A 21,261-nucleotide genomic window follows, 5' to 3' on the forward strand; every position below is an offset into this window, starting at 1 on the left:
ATTTAAAACGATTTAATGGACTTAAAAAAAAAGGAAAATGTAAGTAGTAAATTGGTTGGGCTTTTCATTTTCGAAAAACATTTAAAACAATTTAAAAAGCAATTAAAAAAGAAATGAAATGTTTTGTAATTAATAGGAAAATTCAGGGTCAGATTTATAAGAAGTATTCTTCTTTAATAGTATAGATTGAAGCAGATCTGACTTTTTCTCTATTAGAGTCCCACATCGTGTGGGATGATGGTCCTTGGGCAATATATAAGTGTATGGGTAAACCTCCACTCTTGAGCTAGCTTTTGGGTGTGAGTTAGACCCATCACTAATATGGTATCAGAGCCCATGGTAAAATCCCAGCAGATGATTTCCCATATAAACAGTTTCCTACTTATGTAGTCTGTACAAATGGCCCATCTTGCTGTGGTATGTCCGAGATGTTGGACTTGGGCTGTTTCCGATTGGACCGTTTCTCATCCACATCTCGAGAGGGGCTATTAGAGTCCCACATCGTGTGGGATGATGGTCCTTGGGCAATATATAAGTGTATGGATAAACCTCCACTCTTGAGCTAGCTTTTGGGTGTGAGTTAGGCCCATCACTAATATTCTCCAAGAAAAACAATCTCCACCGTTGGATCTTCCCGACCCCTTCGCCACGTTCTTCTCTCTTATAAAAACGCAAACCCCTCTTCCTCGGATCTCACTCACTCACTCACCATTGTCACTCTGTAAAATCTCATCTTCAATCTCTCTCTCTCTCACACTCTCGCGTGTTCGATTCGAAAATGGGTGAGCATCTCCTTCGTTGATTTGGTTTCTCTAACCTATTAATAATGTCATGTATTCTGATTGTTTTTGGATTTCTCTTTTTGTTTGTAGCTGGCGGTAAGATCAAGATCGGAATCAACGGTGAGTCTCTGATTGATTAGTTTCGTTTGCTTTCGTATATGTAGCAGATGTGTTGAATCTAACGTTTGGTTTATGTAATCGCTAGGATTCGGAAGAATCGGTCGTTTGGTTGCTAGAGTTGTTCTTCAGAGAGACGACGTTGAGCTCGTAGCCGTCAACGATCCCTTCATCACCACTGAGTACATGGTTCGTTTTCTTCCTACGACGTCGTTTTGATCCTGGACTGTTGATTTATACTTAGATTAAGAATCTGGTTTAGTTGGTTGAATCTCATGTTGATTTAGCTGATTAGATCGTGTGTGTTTTTTGGAGCTGATGTGATTGTATTGGTACAACTGTAATGTTATCGATCGAGTCAAGAGTGTGAACAGTGTAATTGATTATACTCTCCGTTTTTGATTGTTGTAGACGTACATGTTCAAGTACGACAGTGTTCACGGTCAATGGAAACACAATGAGCTCAAGGTTAAGGATGAGAAGACTCTTCTCTTTGGTGAGAAGCCAGTCACTGTCTTCGGCATTAGGTACGTTTACTAGATGATTATCTTTTTTCAGTGTATGTGTGTATCTGTTTTTTGAGAATTTTAATTTGATAAGTGATTTTTTGTTTGTTTGTGAAGGAACCCTGAGGATATCCCATGGGGTGAAGCTGGAGCTGACTTTGTTGTTGAGTCTACCGGTGTCTTCACTGACAAGGACAAAGCTGCTGCTCACTTGAAGGTTTGTTTTTATCTGCTTTGGATGTTATATACCATTATATGTGGATTGTTCTCTGTTCTATAAATGGTTTTATTTTATATGCTATAGCTTGTTGGTCTCGGATGAGTTTTAGTAATTTTGTACTTATCCATGTATAGTAAGGTTATGTGATGCGATGTTTCAAGTTTTCAACTGAATATTTTGGTGATTCGTTGTTTAGGGTGGTGCTAAGAAGGTTGTCATCTCTGCTCCGAGCAAGGACGCTCCCATGTTTGTTGTTGGTGTCAACGAGCACGAGTACAAGTCCAACCTTGACATTGTGTCCAACGCTAGTTGCACCACTAACTGCCTTGCTCCCCTTGCCAAGGTATAAATTACCTCATACCCTATTAACAATCAGTTTGATAGTGAACTTTGGTAAGTTAATATTTTTCCTAATCCTATCTCCAATCGTGGGTTTCTTCCTGTAGGTTATCAACGACAGGTTCGGAATTGTTGAGGGTCTTATGACTACCGTTCACTCTATCACTGGTAAATTTCGCAATCTTCCACAAAACTGGTTGCCTACTAGAGGAAACTCTGAAGTAATGGGGTTTGTTTTATTATATCAGCTACTCAGAAGACTGTTGATGGACCATCAATGAAGGACTGGAGAGGTGGAAGAGCTGCTTCATTCAACATCATTCCCAGCAGCACTGGAGCTGCCAAGGCCGTTGGAAAGGTGCTTCCACAGCTCAATGGAAAGTTGACCGGAATGTCCTTCCGTGTTCCCACCGTTGATGTCTCAGTTGTTGACCTAACGGTTAGACTCGAGAAAGCTGCAACCTACGACCAAATCAAGAAGGCTATCAAGTAAGCTAGCTTTCGGTTCTACTTAGCGTAGTTTCATCATATCTTGGTAACTAACAGGTTGAATTGTTTAACAATACGCACAGGGAGGAATCTGAAGGAAAGCTAAAGGGAATCCTTGGTTACACCGAAGACGATGTGGTCTCAACTGACTTCATTGGTGACAGCAGGTCGAGCATTTTTGACGCAAAGGCTGGAATCGCATTGAGTGACAACTTCGTGAAGCTGGTGTCGTGGTATGACAACGAATGGGGCTACAGTACCCGTGTCGTCGACTTGATCGTTCACATGTCAAAGGCCTAAACCCTGACAAGATCTCTAATGATGTTTGGAGGAATAAGTCTTTATTTTCAATTAATAATTTGAACTCTATTTTCGGTTTGTAGACCTGTTGTTTTCTGAAGAGGCTCTTTAGGCTGATATATTGAGTTACTCTCTTTATCGTTTGTTCAGATTTAAACTAAATCAAAGCTGAATTCTAATACGTTTCGGAAGTTATAGATAATTTTTGATCAACCTAACATGGTGAAAGGCTCTTTGAAGAGAAACACTCAGATCCAATAATGTCAAACAGATGGTTCAAGGATGATGTTTTTCATTGATGCCTCCAGTAGATTCCCAAATGGGCACTTGCGTCTTTTATAACTAAAACCAATACAAACCGGTTTGTAGTAGTGTAGATTTCAAGTTGTTTTAGCGGTAGCTATTGACGGTTCTTCTAACATGATTAATGGCTCTGGTCATCATCTTTTATTTATATACATATGATTGCATTAAAGTATTACAGATGTAAACATTACAGTGTCTTCACCATTACAAACTCTTGTTGAATTCTCATTTCTTCCCAGCAATCATATGGCTCATGGCTTGTTCATAGAAAGAACATCACTTTGAGTTAACTTCAATCTGTCACAAGCAAAAGAGAAAAGTAACACTGAAAAATTATATAGACAGGAGTGGTAAACCACACTGAATATATAAACCCAAGGGACGTTGAGAAATAGCTAGAAACTTTGAGTATCAAAAGATAAGGTTTTCATTAACACTTAAATGCATCGAAGTAAGGATCATGGTTAAGGATACAAAAGAGGATACGGATTCACACAAAACTGCAGATGCTCCTGTAAACATAGATCACTCCATCTCAAAGTCAAGACATGGTGATAAGGAGATAGATAGATGGTTTTCAAATGACTTACCTCTTCTCTTTAGCTTCAATCTCTTTCTAATGGATTGTATCTATCTTCAAACGAGTTTTGCTTCCTAGTTTCCCGACTGCTGCGGCGGTCATAAGGATCGTCCCTTTTGGTTTTGTAATCTGAAGAACTCCTTTCACGAGATGATATGTGGTTCTGATGATGAGATTCCTTTTCGTGGCTACGTCGTTTGGTCCTTCTGTATTCATCATCATCATCATCTCTTCCAACACTGCGCTTGTATGATCTGCGACTTTGCTGTCTCTGTGAGCTACTGGAATCATATTCCTCATACCGCTTTCCTCTATCTGTACTGGTTCTAGTATCCATCGGATATTCACTATCTGCACGCTTCTCTCCTTTCCCTTGGTTATAGGCTCTCGCTGATGCGTCTGTCAATGTCGTTGACACACTTTCTTTCTGATCATTGCCTATAGAAAACGAGGAGTGTGATGGCATTCCCTTCTCAAAACATCCAATTCCTCCTGCTAGCTTAACTTCTTCTGTAAATCCTTCTATCATATCACGCAACACCTACAAGACAAAAGATTGAGAAAACTCAATTTAAGTTTATTGCTAATTAAATGTCATATATACATGAAAGTACGTATGATTATAGAGCAACATCCAATTTTTCTCATACCTGTCGAGGAGTTCGTTTGACCTTCTTACCACGGTATGACATCCTTCGACGCTTGTAATCTCTCTCTTCAGCTAAAAGCTCTTCTCTTGTCTTCATTTTATCCATATCCTACAACGTTATAGACAATACAATCTCGGTTCCTTCAGCAAAAACTCCCACTCTTTGCGTTACTACAGCCTCTTTCTCAGTCCAAGTTAATGGTGAGCTCGCAGGATATTTTCAGAGCAGTAGGGGGCTAAGACAAGGTTGCTCTCTTTCCCCCTATCTCTTTGTCATTTGTATGAATGTGCTTTCGAAACTCTTGGATGAGGCAGCAGCTAAAGGTCAGACAGGTTTTCACCCGAAATGTAAAAATATTGCTCTCACACATCTGTGCTTTGCGGATGACTTGTTGGTGTTTGCTGATGGGTCTCAGCGATCTGTAGAAAGTATTTTGCAAGTTTTTGAAGCTTTTGATAAAATGTCAGGGTTGAAGATAAGTCTGGAAAAGTCTACTCTGTTTCTGGCTGGGGTTGGTGAGCAGAAAAGAGAGGAGATTTTGGGTCATTTTCCTTTTGCCTCAGGTAAATTACCAGTTCGATACTTAGGTCTTCCTTTATTGACTAAGTGTATGACGGTAGGAGATTTTCTTCCGCTGATTGAGAAGATTAGAAAGCGGATAGGATCCTGGACAGGGCGTTTTCTTTCGTATGCCGGGAGACTCCAGTTAATAAATTCAGTGATTATGAGCCTTGTAAACTTCTGGATGGCAGCTTTTCAATTACCTAGTGGCTGTATCCGAGAGATTGAAAGAATCTGTTCTGCTTTTCTCTGGTCGGGTACTGATTTGAAGAGCAAAAGAGTGAAGGTTAGTTGGAAAGAAGTTTGTAGAACTAAACAGGAAGGTGGTTTAGGCATCCGATCATTGAAAGAAATGTCTGTGGTTAATATTCTGAAGCTTATTTGGAGGATTTTATCTGCAGAATCTCTTTGGGTCAGATGGGTTCAGATTTATCTTATAAGAAAAGGCTCTCTCTGGTCGATTAAAAGTACCACTCAGATGGGTTCTTGGATGTGGAAGAAGATCTTAAAACATCGAGACAGAGCAAAGCTTTTCTATATGGTTGATGTTCGGAATGGATTGAAAGCCTCTTTCTGGTACGAGAAATGGTCTCCTATGGGTCGTTTGATTGAGATTTTGGGGGAGGGTAGATACATTGAGATGGGAATTAAGGAAGATGCAAAAGTTGCTGAGTGTACAAATCACAGGAAGAAGAATCACCGGTTCTCTATGTTAAATAGAGTTGAATTGGAAATCGAGAAGATCAAGGAGAAACTATATCTTGAAGAGAAAGATATATCGCTTTGGAGGAATGAGAAGGATATATATAAGAAAGAGTTTAAAACCAGTGAGACTTGGCAAGTAGTACGTGAGAAGCACCAACATTGTGACTGGTATAAGGCGATATGGTTTAAACACTATACCCCTAAATACTCTTTCATTCTCTGGGTAGCAATGCGAGACAGACTTTCCACAGGGAGTAGGATGGCTCAATGGGATATAGGTGTAAACACTTCCTGCAGCTTTTGTCAAGACCCGCTGGAGTCCATTGAGCATTTGTTCTTTCAGTGCTCTTTTACTAGTCTTATTTGGGAAAATTTGGCAAGAGGAGTGCTAAAGGATAACTTCACTGCGAGATGGTCTGAAATTAAAAGGATTGTAGTGGATGAGAATCAGGGGAGGCTATTTCTCTTTACCATTCGCTATCTTTTCCAAACTTCAGTGCATTATATTTGGAGGGAGAGAAATAGGAGGAGACATGGGGAACAAGGATCTTCTCACTGTCTTCTTACTAAGCTCATTGAAAAAACTGTAAGGAATAAGCTTTATATCATTCAAGGGAGGGATAAGAAGTATGAAGGAGGATTGCAGTTTTGGTTTGGAACAAGATAAGCTTGGCTGTCCTAGTAGGAGTGAGAGCTAGGTGCCCAGTAGGAGTGAGAGCTGGGTAAGTTTCTTTCAAGGTGGAGGAATGTCCTAGTAGGAGTGAGAGCTAGGTGCCTAGTAGGAGTGAGGGCTAGGTATTGAAGAAGTTCTTTTGAGTGATGGAAGAGTAGTTGATTGGAGTAGTAGTATGAGTTACTTTGATTTTCTAGTATAGTTTTTATAAGAAAGGACTCACTTAGTGTTGTAAAAAGGTTTTTTCTTTTGAATTCAATTTAACATTTAATTCAAAAAAAAAAAACTCCCTAGAGTAATATGTGTTTCCTTCATGTTATATAACACAGTTAGTAGATGGTCTAGTATAAACCTGATTCGATGAGCGTTGTCTCGGAAGACCATCATGATCAATAATAGGTCGGTAGTTAGGACGTCCCTTCCGCTCCTCATTAGCTTTAGCCGTCATAACACCATGCTCAGCTACCCTTTAAATCAAACTCAGATTCAAACAATGATAAGAAACTTAAACACTACAGAGATAGAAACTGTGAAAATGGACAAATAATCAAGTTGAAAAACAGAATAGCCCTTCAAATATTTGAAACCTACCGCTGATATCTTGTTAGTGGTTGCGCATACCGAATCGCTCTCATTTTTCGTTCAAGCACAGATCTTTCATACAACGCTGCAACAGCTGCTGCCACATCCTCATTACTGAATTTTGCATCATCTATAACCTCGATAACACCAGATGATTCAGGTGACCGGAACAACATAATCTGAGAGGCAGACACTTCAATGCAGTGTTTAAACATGTCTAGAGCGAAAAACTTCCCGTTTCCTTCTCCATACAAGACAGCAAGCTGAGAAGCTAACCAAGACAACACTCGAACCAAAACCGGACACTCAAACGTTCTCCTTTCGCACGAATTAGCATCAGACTCTTTCATAAACCCACTAGCTTCCTCAACAACCGCTTTCAGACACAACCGAAAGAGCAAGAACACATGATCCCTCATGTAAGTATCAATTATAACACCAAACCTCGTGGAATTCACCAGAATCCATGTTCTCAACTCACTCATCTCAATCACTTTCAAACTCACAATCGAAGAAAGAACACTATATGAATAAGAACTCGGATACTCTCTCCATCTCCCAATCTCACTCTTCACTGCATAGACATCAGACGGCAAGAGCCTTAACCGTTTATCCAACACACTCTTCTTCTCTTCCTCACAAGAACCTTCAAAATCACTGCAAAGTTTTAAACTTTGCTTGTTATTATCGATCCCAGAGAAGCTAACAACGCCTGGGCAGTCCTTGTAGAAGAAACAAACGTCACCGTCGCCGTTATTTAACGGCAGCTCGAGCTTGTTCCTGTAACTAGTGAATGATCCAAGAAGGTGAGTGAGATCAAGAGGCTTTGGGCAACGAAGTGAGTGGAGGAAGAGGGCTTCTGGTGGCATGAGGTGGTTAGGATCGAAAGGGCACCGAACAAAATTGTCACTGTCGAGAAGAGAAGAGTTGTCTACAGCTAGATTTCGCGAGAGAGAAGCTAATGTGCGTTGGGATTCTGAGATTAGGGACTGTAGAGAGGAGAGTGTGCTGGAGAGCTCGAGAATCGGTGAAGGAGGTTGGAAGGAGAAATTGGGATTAGGGTTAAGTGGAGGACATTGGGGGAAGAAGTTGAGATTAGGGTTTTGATAGTGAGGAAACGACGGTGGTCGATCCATCCGGCGACGGCGAACTTCACAGACAAACTAGATTTTGAAAAAAAAAAAAAGAGAATGTTTGATGCAAAGACGTTCTGTTGTACAGTTAATGTTTCGTACGCAAAGCCCATTTAAGTAGGCCCATTAAGTCTTTTTTTTTTTGCAACAGGCTTGTAGCATTTGATGAGAAACCCATTTAATATTGAAATTTCTCAAATCAAAGTTTAATAGAAAAGATTTAACATTGAACTTTTTGTCAAATGTTAAATGAGTAAAATTTCTAAGCAAAAGGCTTTCAGAAAATCTCTCTTTTATGTTCCTGTTTTTATTTTAAAAACAACTATTTTTTTGAAAATTTTCATTTTTATAGAGAACTATTGTAGATTTGAGATTGTGATTTATAAATTAGGATAACAAGAATTTTTTTTAATAGATGAGTATTATTTCAGATTTTTTTCATCAATAGGTTGTATTTTTAAAAATATCTTTTTTGAAACCTATTATTTTTGGAAAGTTTTCATTTTTATATAGAACTATAGTAGATTTGAGATTGTGATTTTGTAATTAGGATAACAAGATTTTTGTGTTGATAGACGAAAATACAGTAGTTCAGAATTTTGGAAACTTTTAATTTTTATAGAAAACTATTGTAGGTTTTGAATTTCTGTTTAGAAATTAGCATAACAAGAATTTTTGTTGATAGATGAGTATTCGTTTCGAATTTTTTATCAATAAGTTGTATTTTTGAAATATTTTTTTAAAAAACTGCTATTTTTGGAAAGTTATCATTTTTATAGAGAAAATTTTTAGATTTGGGATTGTGATTTAGAAATTAGGACAACAAAAATTTTTATTAATAGAAGTATTCGTTATGAATTTTTCATCAATAGGTTGTATTTTTGGATCGTGATTTATAAATTAGGATAACAAGAATTTTTGTTGATAGATGAGTATTCTTTCATAATTTTCATCAATATCTGGTAGTTTTGAAATAATTTTTCAAAAACTATTATTTTTGGAAAATTTTCATTTTTATAGAGAACAATTGTAAATTTGGAACTGTGATTTACAAACTAGGATAACAAGAATTTAAAAATATAATATATAGATGAAAATTTTTGAAAACATATTTATCTATCAACAACAAATTTTGTTATCGTAATTTCTAAATCACAATCTATAATAGCTTTCTATAAAAATAAAAAAATTCAAAAATAACAGTTTTTAAAAATATTTGAAAAATAAAGTCTCTTGTTCAACTGATTTTATTTACGCTTACAGTTACTTTAACGTATTTATTTATCAATATTTTTATCACATATTTAAAGCTCTGAAGATATTTTATTGTATTCACGTCCAACGCAGAGCATTTGCTTTAAAATCAAAGGCAAAGCAACGTATACGTCTATCTATACTTGCACACGAAGAAGTATTAACTGAAGTTGTAAAAAAAGAAATGTATTAACCATTTTCACTACTATCAAACCACAAAAACTATACTAATTTCCAGGCACGTCCCTCCCTTAAAGCAGATGAAGCATTGGCTTCAGGCCACAAATATAGAAATGAAATATAGGCTACATTAACCAAAATATAGGCCACACTAACCAAAATTGTATGTTGCTTAAATGTTTTAGGAAGATAAGTTGGATTTTCTTGTCCCTAGTTCGAGCAATACCAAAACCATATCATACGCTTTTGTTATTAACAATTTTATTTATAAGGGTCACATATCTTGACAGGCTTTAAGCCTCGTAAAGTTTTGGGACGGCACTGCTAATTTCCATCAACATATTAATTATGTGACATCGTAGTTTTAACACTATTCAATAGCGTGTTGTTGTAACACTAACACACAAACTTTGAAGATAAGCAATGAGACTGAAACAAAAGCGTTGCGAACTGTAACAAGAAGACGAGTTGTTTCATTTTTCACTTTTCACAGTTCTGATTCAAAGCCAATTTAAGCACGCTCTAAAACTTTAAAATACAAGATTTTGGTTTTCATATACAATTCAAACATTGTTTTTCACAGATTTTATTGTACTTGAGCTAGAAGAAACTGAAGAACACCTTCCATTTATTTTATTTTACACAGCAAAAAAGTTCAACTGGTGAGGAAACGATCAGAAGCTTTGCTATGTATATAGTATCAGAAAAACCACTGAATACAATTAATTTTCGATGATGTAAATTTTAAGCTATTATAATATTCGATTACTGAAGTTAATATGATCGTGATTTGCTCGATGATCAAAGTCTACATGTATATTACTTGCACACAAAAACAAGTTTTAAAAAAACATCACATGCATTTTATCATAAGCATACATTAATTAGTTCTGTCACCATGACCTTCCTAATTATGTGATCCTATAGTTCAAATGGATCAATATCTAGGCATCAACTGGTGCAGCATATGCTTCAAGAGGAGAAGCAGTGATACTACCTTATAAAAAACGACGTCCTTAACTTCAGTTATGTAATCGACATAAAATGTGATTTAAATCATCTAGAATTGCTTAATTAGTGGATCGCAAGTATTTTAACGCCAGTTAATATAAAACTTGAGATTTAGAGAAAACGCTGTGTGAGGCGGGACACGAAAACGAGATATTTCATCTTTCGAATTCCAGGCTCCCTAACCTCTATATACGCCCTATATATATATATCTCTCTTTCTCTTAAAGTTTAAAAGATCTTATTTTATATTTATTCATTCATTAATTTTAATAATTAATTTCCCACATACTGTTTTTAAATTAGCACACGTATATTACACACTTACAAATTTAATTCCCACAGACTTATCATTTTCTGTATTTTTTACGTATACAGTACTTATGAAATACTTAGTTATATGTTTTGTAGTTATTCTGTTGAACTAGTTAACTATAGGGGTAACTATATTTTCTTCCAAAGAAAACACCCTTTGGAGATATCTCACTGTATTCACGTCCAACGCAAAAGCTTTAGCCAAAAGCCTTGTATCAATCAAAGGGCGGGACCCGAAAAGCGTTTTACCAATCGGAACCACACCAGGATTTTGACTCCCGACTGCACCAATCGCAACCGCATTCGTCTTGCCAATATTAGCATGAAACTGAACCAAACCGACGGGAAAAGCAAATACATCTCCGGGATAAAGAACCTTGGAGAAGAGCGTGGAGTTGTAGTCGTTGGAGGACACAAACCCGACCAAGAGCGTTCCCTCGAGGACTAAGATCATTTGGGAGGCACGTGGGTGTATGTGCGGTGGGATTTGTCCTCCAGGGGCGAAATCAAAGCGGGAAAGGGCAACTCCGAGAGTGTTGAGACCAGGGATTCTTCTGACATCTACATTGGTGACTGATGAGCCAAGACGGTTGTTGGTGTTTCCAGGGGTGTTTAGGCCGGAAAAATAGAAATCATTGGACGTTACTAGTTTTGGATCTTTACATAACCTTTCATTCACGAAAACTGCGAAAAATACAAGTTACAGTAATTAAGGGTGTTGACGTTTAAATAAAATAATTTTATGTTGAAGATAATATATGAAACATTTTAGTTGTTATATATATAATTATATGTAAGGAATTGATCAAATATATATGCAATATATATAGCAAAGGAGCCATGTACGTAAATGCAACAATAGAGAGAACCTCCATTTGTATTGCTGGTGGCAACACAGTAATCTTGAAGAGGAGATGGATCGTAACAAGTTACAACTGAAGATGCTAATGCCAATAAGATGATTTTAGCTATGAGAAACTGAAGAAGACCTTTCATTTTATTTTCAAATTAAAATGCTCGTTTGTTTTTTGTTTTTTTTTGTTTCTCCTTACTTTGTGTATTGAATATCGCTGCATGAGAATCGTGCATGCGCTATATATACCCCCAAGAAGTCGTCTAAAATCATCTGATTTAGCTTACAAGTTGTAAACATCATCTAAAATATACATAATCGCTTGATGGAAAAAGGTCTATTATAAGAACATTTTAGCTTACAAGTTATAAACAGCATTAATATACATAAATCGCTTGACGGAGTTTCCACGGAAAATCAAAGTCTATTATAAGAACAGCATTAATGATCGTTTCATTTGAGTTTGATTCTGTGTTTGCATCTATGTTTACACCATTACATGTTAACCACCGGAACATTGATAATCTTATTGAAGTCTAGTGTTAACCACATGACCAAACATTAATCACCCAAAAACACATTAATCGCACATTTTTAATCTCAGAAATTTAAAGCAGCTAGTGTTAACATCAATCACTTAAGCTACACATACACACCAGGTACAATAAAGAAAAAACACATCCATTAATTAACTTTAGTTGTGTGTATTAGACACAAAGTGTCCCACATCGGATGTTGAAAATGATCCTTAGTAATATATAAGATAGAAGGGTCACTCCACTTATAACTAATTGGTTTTAAATTGGAAGTTCATCTAGCTTAACATGGTATCAGAACCCGATCCACGCAGTCCAACCAGATCCACATCGATCTGGCCCAAAGTTGGCCCGTCGATCCTTGCCCGAACATTCCGAGATTGACGCTCAAAAAATCATCATCTCGAGGGAGCGTATTAGACACAAAGTGTCTTACATCGGATGTTAGAAAAGATCCTTAGTAATATATAAAATAGATAGGCTAGTCCAGTTATAACCAATTGGTTTTTTTTAGGTTAGAAGTTCATCTAGCTTAAAAGTGTGATCATATTGGTCAAGTAATAGAATATGCATCAAGAGGAGAAGCGGCAAGAAGACAAGTCTTTCTAACTAAGAAAGGAAAAATCGGAATGATCCAATGCATGTTAAGTTGTGGACAAAATCGTTTTATAACTTGCTCCCTTTAATATGTACCAACACGATAAAGAACCTCCGAAAACTACTTGTGTAATAGGTTCGATGACGAATGAATTTTACAATTTTTACGATGCTGACTCAAAGCCCATTTAACTAGACAGACAGGCCTCTTTCTAAAGCCCATATTCCACCTCTCTTCTCCGTTGTCTTTCCCTCGAATGGTTAGATATTCATTTTCAAAATTCGAACGCTAAGACGCTGACGTTTGGTCGAACCGATAACTAATTGAGTTCATACATTATGTTTAACTAAACGAATAATCTCACAATCTAATCAAAAGAGGCTAACATTGCTTCTAAGTTCTCATTTGAAGAATCAAAATTCTGGAATACTAAAGAAATACACACAAAAATCATTGTAACTACATCCATTCTCAGTAAAAAAGTAAAAAAACCAATCCATACGTTGCTAAGAGATTCGAGGCTACTAAAATTCATTCTTCAACAATTCCTAAAACTTCGCGTCGTTTCATTTCAGAAAACAACAAAGCTTGTGATCCATAAACACAGACAGAACAAATAAGAGATTCAAAAACTAAAACTTGAGAAGTTCTTCAACAATAAACGATCAAGACATTGTCAAAACATTATCCAATAACCAAAAAGACAAAACTCAAAAAGATAAATAATGTCTCAAAACGGTTGAGATCAGAAAAAAAAAACACAAACCAGATTATGTTTTTAACGGTAACTCTTCTGGAAACGAGAACGAGCACCACGCCCACCAAACTTCTTCGGCTCGCACCTCCTCGGATCCGCCACGAGCAGAGTCCTATCGTACCTTATCAAAATATCCTTCACCTCCTTCTTCGACTGCTCATCAACATACTTCTGGTAGAAAGCCACGAGCGCCTTGGCTATGCTCTGACGAATCGCGTAGACCTGAGAAGTGTGACCACCGCCGTTGACGCGGATCCTCATGTCGACGCCGGCGAAACGGTGCTTTCCGAGGAGGAGCACCGGCTCGAAGATCTTGAACCGGAGGATCTCTGGGTTGAACAGCTCGATCGGGGAGCCGTTGAGCTTGATCAGACCGCAGCCGGGCTTGCAGTGGGTGACGGCGACGGCCGTCTTCTTCCTTCCGAAGCATTGCACGGACGCTTTGGCTTGTTTCGTCGCCATGGTTGGGGTTGAAGATTCGTTGCTCACTCACTAGCAGCAGCCGAAGTGAAAACCCTAATGCAAAAGGTCTCTGAGGCAAGGGTTAAGCTGTTTATATATGTTGAAATGATAATGGGCTTAACTATAATGATTTTAAAGGCCCATGGGCTATTAAATGAATTAGGGTCTACGTAAGATAAACCGGGTGGTTTTTAGTTGGTTTCCTAAACCGGGTTGTGCTATTAAAAAAGGTATTTGAGTACGTTCACGTCTACGATTCCAAATTGGCATTATGATTCGATCATTCCAATCTGGTTGTGTGAAAAGAAGAGTTGAAGTTTGACTGGGAACTTGTGAGTGGAAGTTTAGTTGATCCAATGTTCTTAAATTGGACCGGAGTGCGGTTAGACTAAGTTAAATCGGGAATAAATCCGAGTTGGAAAGCTGAAATCAAATATAACTTGTAGCAACTAGCAACCCACAAAGAGTAATAATTAACACGCTGATAGAGATACGATAACAAACTAGTTAGTTTTCTAACAAGTTGACTTCCCCAAGTGAATTTCACTCTTTATCAAAACTCCTAATTAACATTCCTTGTTAGTCTCTAAAGCTAGAAGCATGCGAAAACAAATAACCACAAGTAAAGAGAAATTGAGATGTAGTTAAGTTCTGTCTGATATTTTCTAAGTTTCTGTAGTTTTGTCTCGAATGAATAAAAATCTAACTAAGAAAAAGAAAAAGGAAAAGGAAAAAAATGGAGATAAATTACGAAGACGTTCCTCGAGATCTACGGTTGTAATCTATAATCCGGATCAGTTAAATGTAGGTATGGATTTTAGCAGATTGCAAATTGAATGTACCAAGTAGATCTAGTTAATTGAAATGGAAACTGAATGCATCTGATCATATAACAAATCTTATTCATTATTTTATAAGCCAAAAGTAACGACTTACATGATTGTATATCACGCCACGCACAATAAAAATCAAACATAACAACCCTAAAAACACACATGCGGATAGATATCTATGCATACACACACAGGTGTATGACGTTATTATATGTGTTTTTCATATTTGTATAATGTAGATATGTAGTGGCGACAATTCATCCATCCATCAAGCATCCATGAGATTGTTGATGAGAGGGAGGATCTTGGCTTTGCTTAAGGGTTTTGCCAAGCAATGGTTAAGTCCAGCTTCCATGAAAGCCTTACGTTCCTCTTCATTGTCAGCCAGTGTCGTCACCCCAATAATCATAGACGTCACTTTCATTTCTCTTAGCTTCTTAGTTGCCTAAACAAAACCAACAAAAGGACATAAAAGAGTATTTTAAAGAGGAGGTTGATAAGTGTAGTGATGATCAACACAAATTAAATTAAAGATTATTATTTAATTGTACCGAAAGTCCATCCCTCTCGGGCATTTCTTTATCCATTAGGATAAGGTCGAAAGATGCATTGCCGTCGCGGTGGATGTTCACTGCCTCCTCACCGTTCTTAGCTGTCTGTGAAATTCCACCGATCGATTTGATGATATTCTCGTGAAGTTTACGAATTACTGTATCATCATCGACGATCAACACGTTAAGTTTCTTCTTCACTTCTACTGACTTGGTTTTCTTGATATCTCCCGTGGATGTTGACGTTGTTGCCATCTTCGGTTTTTTTTCTTCGAACAATCTTCACACAAAAAGAAGCTAATTAAAACGAAGAATGTTTATGCAAAACATTATGGAAATTAACATACAAGTGTTCTAATGCATGCGTATGTTTTTTTGTGTTTGTTATGAGCGTGTAACTATCTTCTTGCATGCATGGGTTCGCGCGTGTTTGTATTTTTGTATATAATAATATATGCATACATATTACATATGTATACTGAGAAAAAGATTAGAAAGCGGCTTACAATTTTGGATTCTAAAGAAGATTGTGAATTGTGTTAAGAACGTAGATACATCGATCGAAATTTATAGTTGAAAAAAAAGTGAAAGAGGCATATTTTCACACCACAAACCGAAATATCTTTCTTACATGAACTTTCCTGAAATGTAATCTGCATCGTTGCAACTGAGTTGTCTTACCAAACTAATATGACACCAATCAGTCAATATGGTGAACAAATACTAAGAATACATAAGAAAACAAAAGTGAAAAATATATTAATTAATTAATTCATCTTAATCATAACCGAATTCTATATATTATGATATTTTTGGCATAAGAATTCTGTAACCAAGATTATATACTTTCAGTATTTTGTTTGTTGAGCTAATGGTCTTGTTGAAAGGTTGATAAGATCTTTATCAAATCCATATGTCCTAGGATATTAAAATAAATATCATCAAGGAGCATAGAAGTCATGCTTAAGCAAATTAAGCATAAAAAATGCGTCTACACTACTATTCCGTATGTCTAGCTCTTAGTTTCTCTCAGAGTCCACAAGCTGAGTTTGTAATGGTTTCTTAAACAATTTTATCCGATTGTGATAATTAAGTTTGGTACTTTAGAAAATGAATGTATAATTTTATAAATTGTTAGCTAGGGTCTATCAAACTAATGTCAATAGTGATAATATAAATATATTATATTTTATAGTTTATAAGCAATGGACATACAATTTTCACCCACTTCACCAACAAGAAATCAATTCGGCAATTCCTTTATTATTATTCACATTTCAGTGTCTGCGAAATGCAACAAAACTCCTTTTGTACTCTTTTCCTCCTTCACATATTTAATGATTCATTAACACAGTAATGTATGGCGACAAGAATTTTCGCTGTAAAGTACATAAACATTTGATCATTATCGTAGCATGCAGCTGTATATATATATAGTATTTAGATAATTTTGTGTATAACGTAAGAGTTAAATTGTGACTCTCCTTGCTCCGCAGTTCTTAATATGCTTGCTCAATTTATCCATCTATATAAATTACTTAACTAACGTCAAATTAAATTGTTTTAGTTAGGTTGTCGTCTAATTTCTGGAAAAAGAAAACACTATAAGAGTAATTGCTCATAGTTGATATATAAAAGGTTAAAACTAATGTCTCATAGTAGAACAAACAAAAATAAAAGTTGATGGCACATGGAGTAACATTTATAACCAGACCATATCTTGTAGACTCGTAGTTTATATATAAGTTAAATCAATCAATTCGAGAGAAAAAAGTTGAATCAATCATCTCGAGTAGAGAAGAAAACTATATAACATAATAACAATAACTTCAACTATTACATTATAATTGGCACACATAATTTGAAAGACTAAACTAAGCTTATCAAGGTACAACAAGCAGTAACATCAAACCACATCACCGATAAGAAAGTCTATTAATTAACCAACAATGCAAACTGCAAAAGGCAAGACCTTAACATCTAAATGAAATAAGTTACAGATTATATTCTAGAAGAATCCAAGAGCATGACGGTACTGAGGTTCATAGGGTGCATGTACTTGGAGGAACCAGTGAGGATCTGATTAACAATGATCCTATTAGCTTTCTCTGTCGGATGAAACGCATCCCAAAACGCATACAAATCTCTGTTTGGACATAAGTTCGAGATTGGTGTGCATAGTCCTATGCCATTGTACGGTCCTTGTCCACAACATGCCACCTTTGATGTCACAAACCCTACACACATACATGTAACTATTCAAATCAAAGTGTATATATTTACTAATTACAGATGGTAAAAATTTTGTTTTACAATCTCACTCAAACATATTAAAAACTGTACATACAAAAGTATTGATGGTAGTTGAAATAAGCATTTATTATATGTCTTAATTCGAGACTACTATGTAATGTACATAACACATATTCTATAATATATAAAACTCAAATACTATGAAGTTTTTGTGTGTATACATATATGCAAAATGAAACTATTTAAAGACCAGACATTCCCGTTATTTAAAAAAATTATACGAAAATGTTAGCGATTATGTATACAAACCGACACATCAGTAGTGATTATTATATCTACTTAGTACCTTTTATATAAAATGTGAAGTAAAATCAGTTTTTATACCATATAAATGTGATAACATGTATGGAAAAATAGTCCTACAGAGTGGTCATGCTCATTTATTAATTTTTCGTACGCATACAATCAAACATTAATTACTACTCTTACTATCACTACTACAGGAAAGTGGTCCTTGGTTTAATTATGTGCTTATATCATTATATCCAGACCAGCTTGACCCAACCCCACTGGTCAAATTTTTGATTAAATTGTTACTTATCTTTCGATAAATATCGCAAATACTTATTTTAAACATATACTCCTAATTAATTGCTACTAAAAAGTTAATAAGAGATGAGTTATAATTACCGAATTGTTCTGGGTTAGATAGATAATCCATATTCATTTGATAGGCATTAGCTGCTACAAAAACTTCCTGGCCAATCTCAGCATTGACTGATGCGATCAAATCAACTAATCGCGGATTGAACAAAGCGGCTGCTGTTTGGAGGGCACCATAGCATTCACCATTGCGGCTATGCTGAGCCAGTTCCGCAGGTGCACATCCCATCGCACCAGTTCCGGTTACTAGAACCCGTCTTGCACCCAACTCGTAGAGTTTCTTTATCAATATGAAAGACATAAAAAAAAAAGTAAATACTCAATCATGCATTCTGAAAAAGAGTAAATTATTAGTACGTATATTTCTAAAAGAAGTTATGTTTCCTCTTTTCAAGATGATGACATTAAATACATGGTCATACAGCGAAAAAAATATTGAGTGGTCACTTAGTGGCATGACCAGGCAATTTAGTAACGTTTAGGAGTTATAAACAATTTACTAAAATTAATAAAACTGTCTTTTACAAATTTGAAGATCTAAGTTTATGTAAAATATTTTTAAATTTTTTGAAAGTCGTAGATCAATGTTTTATTTTCATATGTCCAAGACCAGCCGTGTTTAGTAGAGGCAATGTCATGTACCGAGACAACAATTCAATAAGCTAATTGGTACAGGTATCAAGATTCCATGATTTTAGCTAGTTTCGTGTAAGTCACCAAATATTACTATATGGCACACTTTATAACTCAGTTTATCACGTGAAAATAAATTAGAAGAGCTGGTTATAAGTTATGTTTTTGTGTGTGCTTAGTGCTTACCCTAAGGATCTTTCCGTATTCAGAAATGAGATAAACAACGTAGTCGGGTAACGCGAATTGGCGAGAACGAGCTGAAAAAGGAATGAGATAATAGTTGTTGACGAAATCGTTGCCACCGAGTGTGATTAAGACAAGAGCTTGGTTAACTAGCTGTTGTGTAGCTTCTGGTCCGATCAATGCGCTCACTCGTTGCTGGTACTGTTCGAAGTATTCGAACTGCTTAGATATTCTAATTATGTTTACCTGCCAAACAAACATATTCAAGAATGAGTTGAACGACAGCAATTTAACAAATTTTGACTTATAAATGCATTATTTTTTACATTATCTATTTTTTATAATTTAGTAAGTCAATAAATACATTTTTACAATATATCATTATTAACTAATAAAAATGGATAGAAAACATAAAAATGTATCTTTTTCAAATATTATAAAAATATATGTTATGAAAGGATGGAATATTTAATGCCTTAAATTATGTGGTACTTAATGCATTAGCTAAAGAATTCTTGAAGTTGCTTACAAATTGAATTCCAGTGTCGTTGAGGATTCCAATACCGGCGGAGGCGAAATTAGCACCGACGAGAAGATTTTCTCCGGTCAGCTGCGGGCTAAGGTACGGCAAAGTAGATGGCATGCCTAAAGCCTCACCTAGTAGAGATTAAACCATTAAACCATCGTTAAAGATAGTAAACGTTCTTTTGTCCAAAAAAAAAAGTAGATCGTTCTAGAGTTACATATACTTACTGATAATGTCAGGGATGTTAAGGCCGTTAGAGAAACGACCGGTGGGTCGACGGGTCGGATAATCGATACCGTACGGGTAATTGTCGGCGCGAGCAGTGGTGACAAGGTAATCATTGTTTCCATTGTCGACGAGAGAGTCACCAAAGACAAAGAAAGCCCTAGATTTGACTTGTGGTGCAAGAAAAGTAACAATGAAGAAGAGTGAAATGAGAAACCCTAACGGTGAATAATTGATATCCATAGTTACGGAGAGAGATGGGACTAGGTGACGAATAATATGAGAGCATATGGAGAGTGTTATATAGTCTCAGTCACTGACAATGCGTGTGTAGCTAGGTTCAATAAGTAACGTATATGTGTATATTTATTTTGGTTGTGTGAGTTTTAAGATGAGAGAGACATTAATAGAGGCTGCCAACTTATAGACCATTAAGATTGGTCTTGTTGTTGTTTTGATGTAATAAATGTTAGAACTGGTACCATTGCTTCCTCTCCTAAAATGGAATTATTTTGAATGTGATATATACTGTTCTCATGCATTGTCTACAATGGATAAGTAAATTTTGAAATGGTTGTGTATTTGCATCCAATGAAAACTGATTGGTGTGGATTTTGACAACATATGTGTGAAACTACTATGTTAGAAGAGTTATGATTCTTTTTATTGTTGTGCTTACCCTACTCTCATAACAAGATGCTGCGACTGCCGACTGGATCGGTCTCAAATGAAACTACTGTATATTGTATAACTATCCATATGTCCAACTATACTTAATTTGCTTAATATGTGAAATATCTTATAGATAACTTAGCATACAAGAGTGTAGGCTAGTATAGATAAATTATTGGAGAGAGAGGTATAACCGTATAAGGGAAATTAAGTGATATACCAACTCAACCAGCTCACGTCTTAAATTACCATGACATGATGAAGCTACCTTCTCCAACTGCATCCTGTTTAATTATTTTTGAAGAAAGCATGCATTTAAATAGAGAGAGTTAAATGTTCCCTCCAAACAACCTTTTTCCGGCTATTTATTACTTCTTTTACTTACCCTAAAGATGAAAAGGATAATCAATTTATTATTATTTAAAAAAAACTATACAGTAATATTGACGGTCGAATTTATGAAAATAAAATCAAAGTAAAGAAAGAGAAGGAGACTTAAACGACTAATTAATAAATTACAAGCCCAAAATTCATTTATCAATGCAATTTACAAATCCCCGGGAGCCGAACTTGTTAAATGTCAATTTTGCTACTTGGTTTACCTTCTCTATTTCATATTAAGTGTCGTTTTAATTTTTAAAATTTGTTTTATAAATGTTTTTTTTATATTTTCAATGCAAATATTAAATGTTTTTCTATTTTTCATCCTTACTCTTAGTTCACTAATTAATAAAATCAAATAAAATCATATATTAAATAGAAGTAAAATAGAACATTTAATCTTTTTAATTCGTGTGCAAAAATCTTACGCTACAT

General features: G+C 35.9%; 6 protein-coding genes across 9 annotated transcripts; 1 reads left to right on the plus strand and 5 right to left on the minus strand.

The window, feature by feature from the left end:
- Positions 1 to 659: 659 nt before the first annotated feature.
- LOC106438973 (glyceraldehyde-3-phosphate dehydrogenase, cytosolic-like) lies at positions 660 to 2,934 on the plus strand. Its single transcript, XM_048776252.1, has 9 exons — positions 660 to 782; positions 873 to 902; positions 988 to 1,088; positions 1,311 to 1,426; positions 1,523 to 1,622; positions 1,822 to 1,968; positions 2,072 to 2,132; positions 2,213 to 2,453; positions 2,537 to 2,934. Exons 1-9 carry the CDS (start codon positions 779 to 781, stop codon positions 2,751 to 2,753), a joined length of 1,017 nt encoding a protein of 338 aa, XP_048632209.1. The 5' UTR covers positions 660 to 778; the 3' UTR covers positions 2,754 to 2,934.
- A 247-nt stretch (positions 2,935 to 3,181) lies between these two features.
- On the minus strand, positions 3,182 to 8,050 carry LOC106438972 (U11/U12 small nuclear ribonucleoprotein 48 kDa protein-like). Of its 2 annotated transcripts, none has more exons than XM_048776251.1 (5): positions 6,820 to 8,050; positions 6,581 to 6,695; positions 4,290 to 4,397; positions 3,650 to 4,180; positions 3,182 to 3,356 (listed from the first exon to the last, which is right to left on the minus strand). In XM_048776251.1, the coding sequence occupies exons 1-4, from the start codon at positions 7,944 to 7,946 to the stop codon at positions 3,665 to 3,667; spliced, it is 1,866 nt and encodes a 621-aa protein (XP_048632208.1). In that variant the 5' UTR covers positions 7,947 to 8,050; the 3' UTR covers positions 3,182 to 3,356; positions 3,650 to 3,664. The 2 variants fall into 2 exon arrangements, with proteins under 2 accessions (XP_048632208.1, XP_048632207.1); XM_048776250.1 differs by having other exon boundaries at positions 3,182 to 3,571; positions 6,820 to 8,046.
- Positions 8,051 to 10,600: 2,550 nt separating this feature from the next.
- Positions 10,601 to 12,197, minus strand: LOC106442085 (putative germin-like protein subfamily 1 member 2). Of its 2 annotated transcripts, none has more exons than XM_048776253.1 (2): positions 11,570 to 12,197; positions 10,601 to 11,384 (listed from the first exon to the last, which is right to left on the minus strand). In XM_048776253.1, exons 1-2 carry the CDS (start codon positions 11,694 to 11,696, stop codon positions 10,810 to 10,812), a joined length of 702 nt encoding a protein of 233 aa, XP_048632210.1. In that variant the 5' UTR covers positions 11,697 to 12,197; the 3' UTR covers positions 10,601 to 10,809. The 2 variants fall into 2 exon arrangements, with proteins under 2 accessions (XP_048632210.1, XP_048632211.1); XM_048776254.1 differs by having other exon boundaries at positions 11,540 to 12,197.
- Positions 12,198 to 13,317: 1,120 nt separating this feature from the next.
- Positions 13,318 to 13,989, minus strand: LOC106438974 (40S ribosomal protein S16-3). Its single transcript, XM_013880306.3, has one exon. The coding sequence runs from the start codon at positions 13,904 to 13,906 to the stop codon at positions 13,466 to 13,468; it is 441 nt and encodes a 146-aa protein (XP_013735760.2). The 5' UTR covers positions 13,907 to 13,989; the 3' UTR covers positions 13,318 to 13,465.
- A 799-nt stretch (positions 13,990 to 14,788) lies between these two features.
- Positions 14,789 to 15,932, minus strand: LOC106443879 (two-component response regulator ARR22-like). Of its 2 annotated transcripts, none has more exons than XM_013885432.3 (3): positions 15,797 to 15,932; positions 15,291 to 15,570; positions 14,789 to 15,184 (listed from the first exon to the last, which is right to left on the minus strand). In XM_013885432.3, the coding sequence occupies exons 2-3, from the start codon at positions 15,543 to 15,545 to the stop codon at positions 15,008 to 15,010; spliced, it is 432 nt and encodes a 143-aa protein (XP_013740886.1). In that variant the 5' UTR covers positions 15,546 to 15,570; positions 15,797 to 15,932; the 3' UTR covers positions 14,789 to 15,007. The 2 variants fall into 2 exon arrangements, with proteins under 2 accessions (XP_013740886.1, XP_048632212.1); XM_048776255.1 differs by lacking the exon at positions 15,797 to 15,932 and adding an exon at positions 15,638 to 15,717.
- Positions 15,933 to 17,064: 1,132 nt separating this feature from the next.
- Positions 17,065 to 20,098, minus strand: LOC106438976 (GDSL esterase/lipase LTL1). Its single transcript, XM_013880307.3, has 5 exons — positions 19,776 to 20,098; positions 19,552 to 19,679; positions 19,026 to 19,268; positions 18,234 to 18,486; positions 17,065 to 17,527 (listed from the first exon to the last, which is right to left on the minus strand). The coding sequence occupies exons 1-5, from the start codon at positions 20,014 to 20,016 to the stop codon at positions 17,292 to 17,294; spliced, it is 1,101 nt and encodes a 366-aa protein (XP_013735761.1). The 5' UTR covers positions 20,017 to 20,098; the 3' UTR covers positions 17,065 to 17,291.
- Between the last annotated feature and the right edge of the window lie 1,163 nt (positions 20,099 to 21,261).

Source organism: Brassica napus, chromosome A3 (genome assembly GCF_020379485.1).
Source record: "Brassica napus cultivar Da-Ae chromosome A3, Da-Ae, whole genome shotgun sequence".
In the NCBI taxonomy this organism is placed as follows: Eukaryota; Viridiplantae; Streptophyta; class Magnoliopsida; order Brassicales; family Brassicaceae; genus Brassica; species Brassica napus.

What these genes read in the sequence shown, in the direction of transcription:
- LOC106443879 (XM_048776255.1), bottom strand. Translation starts at nt 15,702, where the DNA reads ATGCAAGAAGATAGTTACACGCTCATAACAAACACAAAAAAACATACG. An exon ending in ACGCATGCATTAGAACACTT is followed by an intron (nt 15,571 to 15,637) that starts GTATGTTAATTT and finishes TTTTGTGTGAAG; the next exon opens with ATTGTTCGAAGAAAAAAAAC. An exon ending in CCGAGAGGGATGGACTTTCG is followed by an intron (nt 15,185 to 15,290) that starts GTACAATTAAAT and finishes GGTTTTGTTTAG; the next exon opens with GCAACTAAGAAGCTAAGAGA.
- LOC106438974 (XM_013880306.3), bottom strand. Translation starts at nt 13,906, where the DNA reads ATGGCGACGAAACAAGCCAAAGCGTCCGTGCAATGCTTCGGAAGGAAG.
- LOC106438972 (XM_048776251.1), bottom strand. Translation starts at nt 7,946, where the DNA reads ATGGATCGACCACCGTCGTTTCCTCACTATCAAAACCCTAATCTCAAC. An exon ending in CCACTAACAAGATATCAGCG is followed by an intron (nt 6,696 to 6,819) that starts GTAGGTTTCAAA and finishes TTTGATTTAAAG; the next exon opens with GGTAGCTGAGCATGGTGTTA. An exon ending in GACAACGCTCATCGAATCAG is followed by an intron (nt 4,398 to 6,580) that starts GTTTATACTAGA and finishes ATAACGTTGTAG; the next exon opens with GATATGGATAAAATGAAGAC.
- LOC106438973 (XM_048776252.1), top strand. An exon ending in GATCAAGATCGGAATCAACG is followed by an intron (nt 903 to 987) that starts GTGAGTCTCTGA and finishes TGTAATCGCTAG; the next exon opens with GATTCGGAAGAATCGGTCGT. An exon ending in AAGCTGCTGCTCACTTGAAG is followed by an intron (nt 1,623 to 1,821) that starts GTTTGTTTTTAT and finishes TTCGTTGTTTAG; the next exon opens with GGTGGTGCTAAGAAGGTTGT.
- LOC106438976 (XM_013880307.3), bottom strand. Translation starts at nt 20,016, where the DNA reads ATGGATATCAATTATTCACCGTTAGGGTTTCTCATTTCACTCTTCTTC. An exon ending in AATACGGAAAGATCCTTAGG is followed by an intron (nt 18,487 to 19,025) that starts GTAAGCACTAAG and finishes ATATTGATAAAG; the next exon opens with AAACTCTACGAGTTGGGTGC. An exon ending in ATCTAACCCAGAACAATTCG is followed by an intron (nt 17,528 to 18,233) that starts GTAATTATAACT and finishes GTATGTGTGTAG; the next exon opens with GGTTTGTGACATCAAAGGTG.
- LOC106442085 (XM_048776254.1), bottom strand. Translation starts at nt 11,696, where the DNA reads ATGAAAGGTCTTCTTCAGTTTCTCATAGCTAAAATCATCTTATTGGCA. An exon ending in TTGTTGCATTTACGTACATG is followed by an intron (nt 11,385 to 11,539) that starts GCTCCTTTGCTA and finishes TATTTTTCGCAG; the next exon opens with TTTTCGTGAATGAAAGGTTA.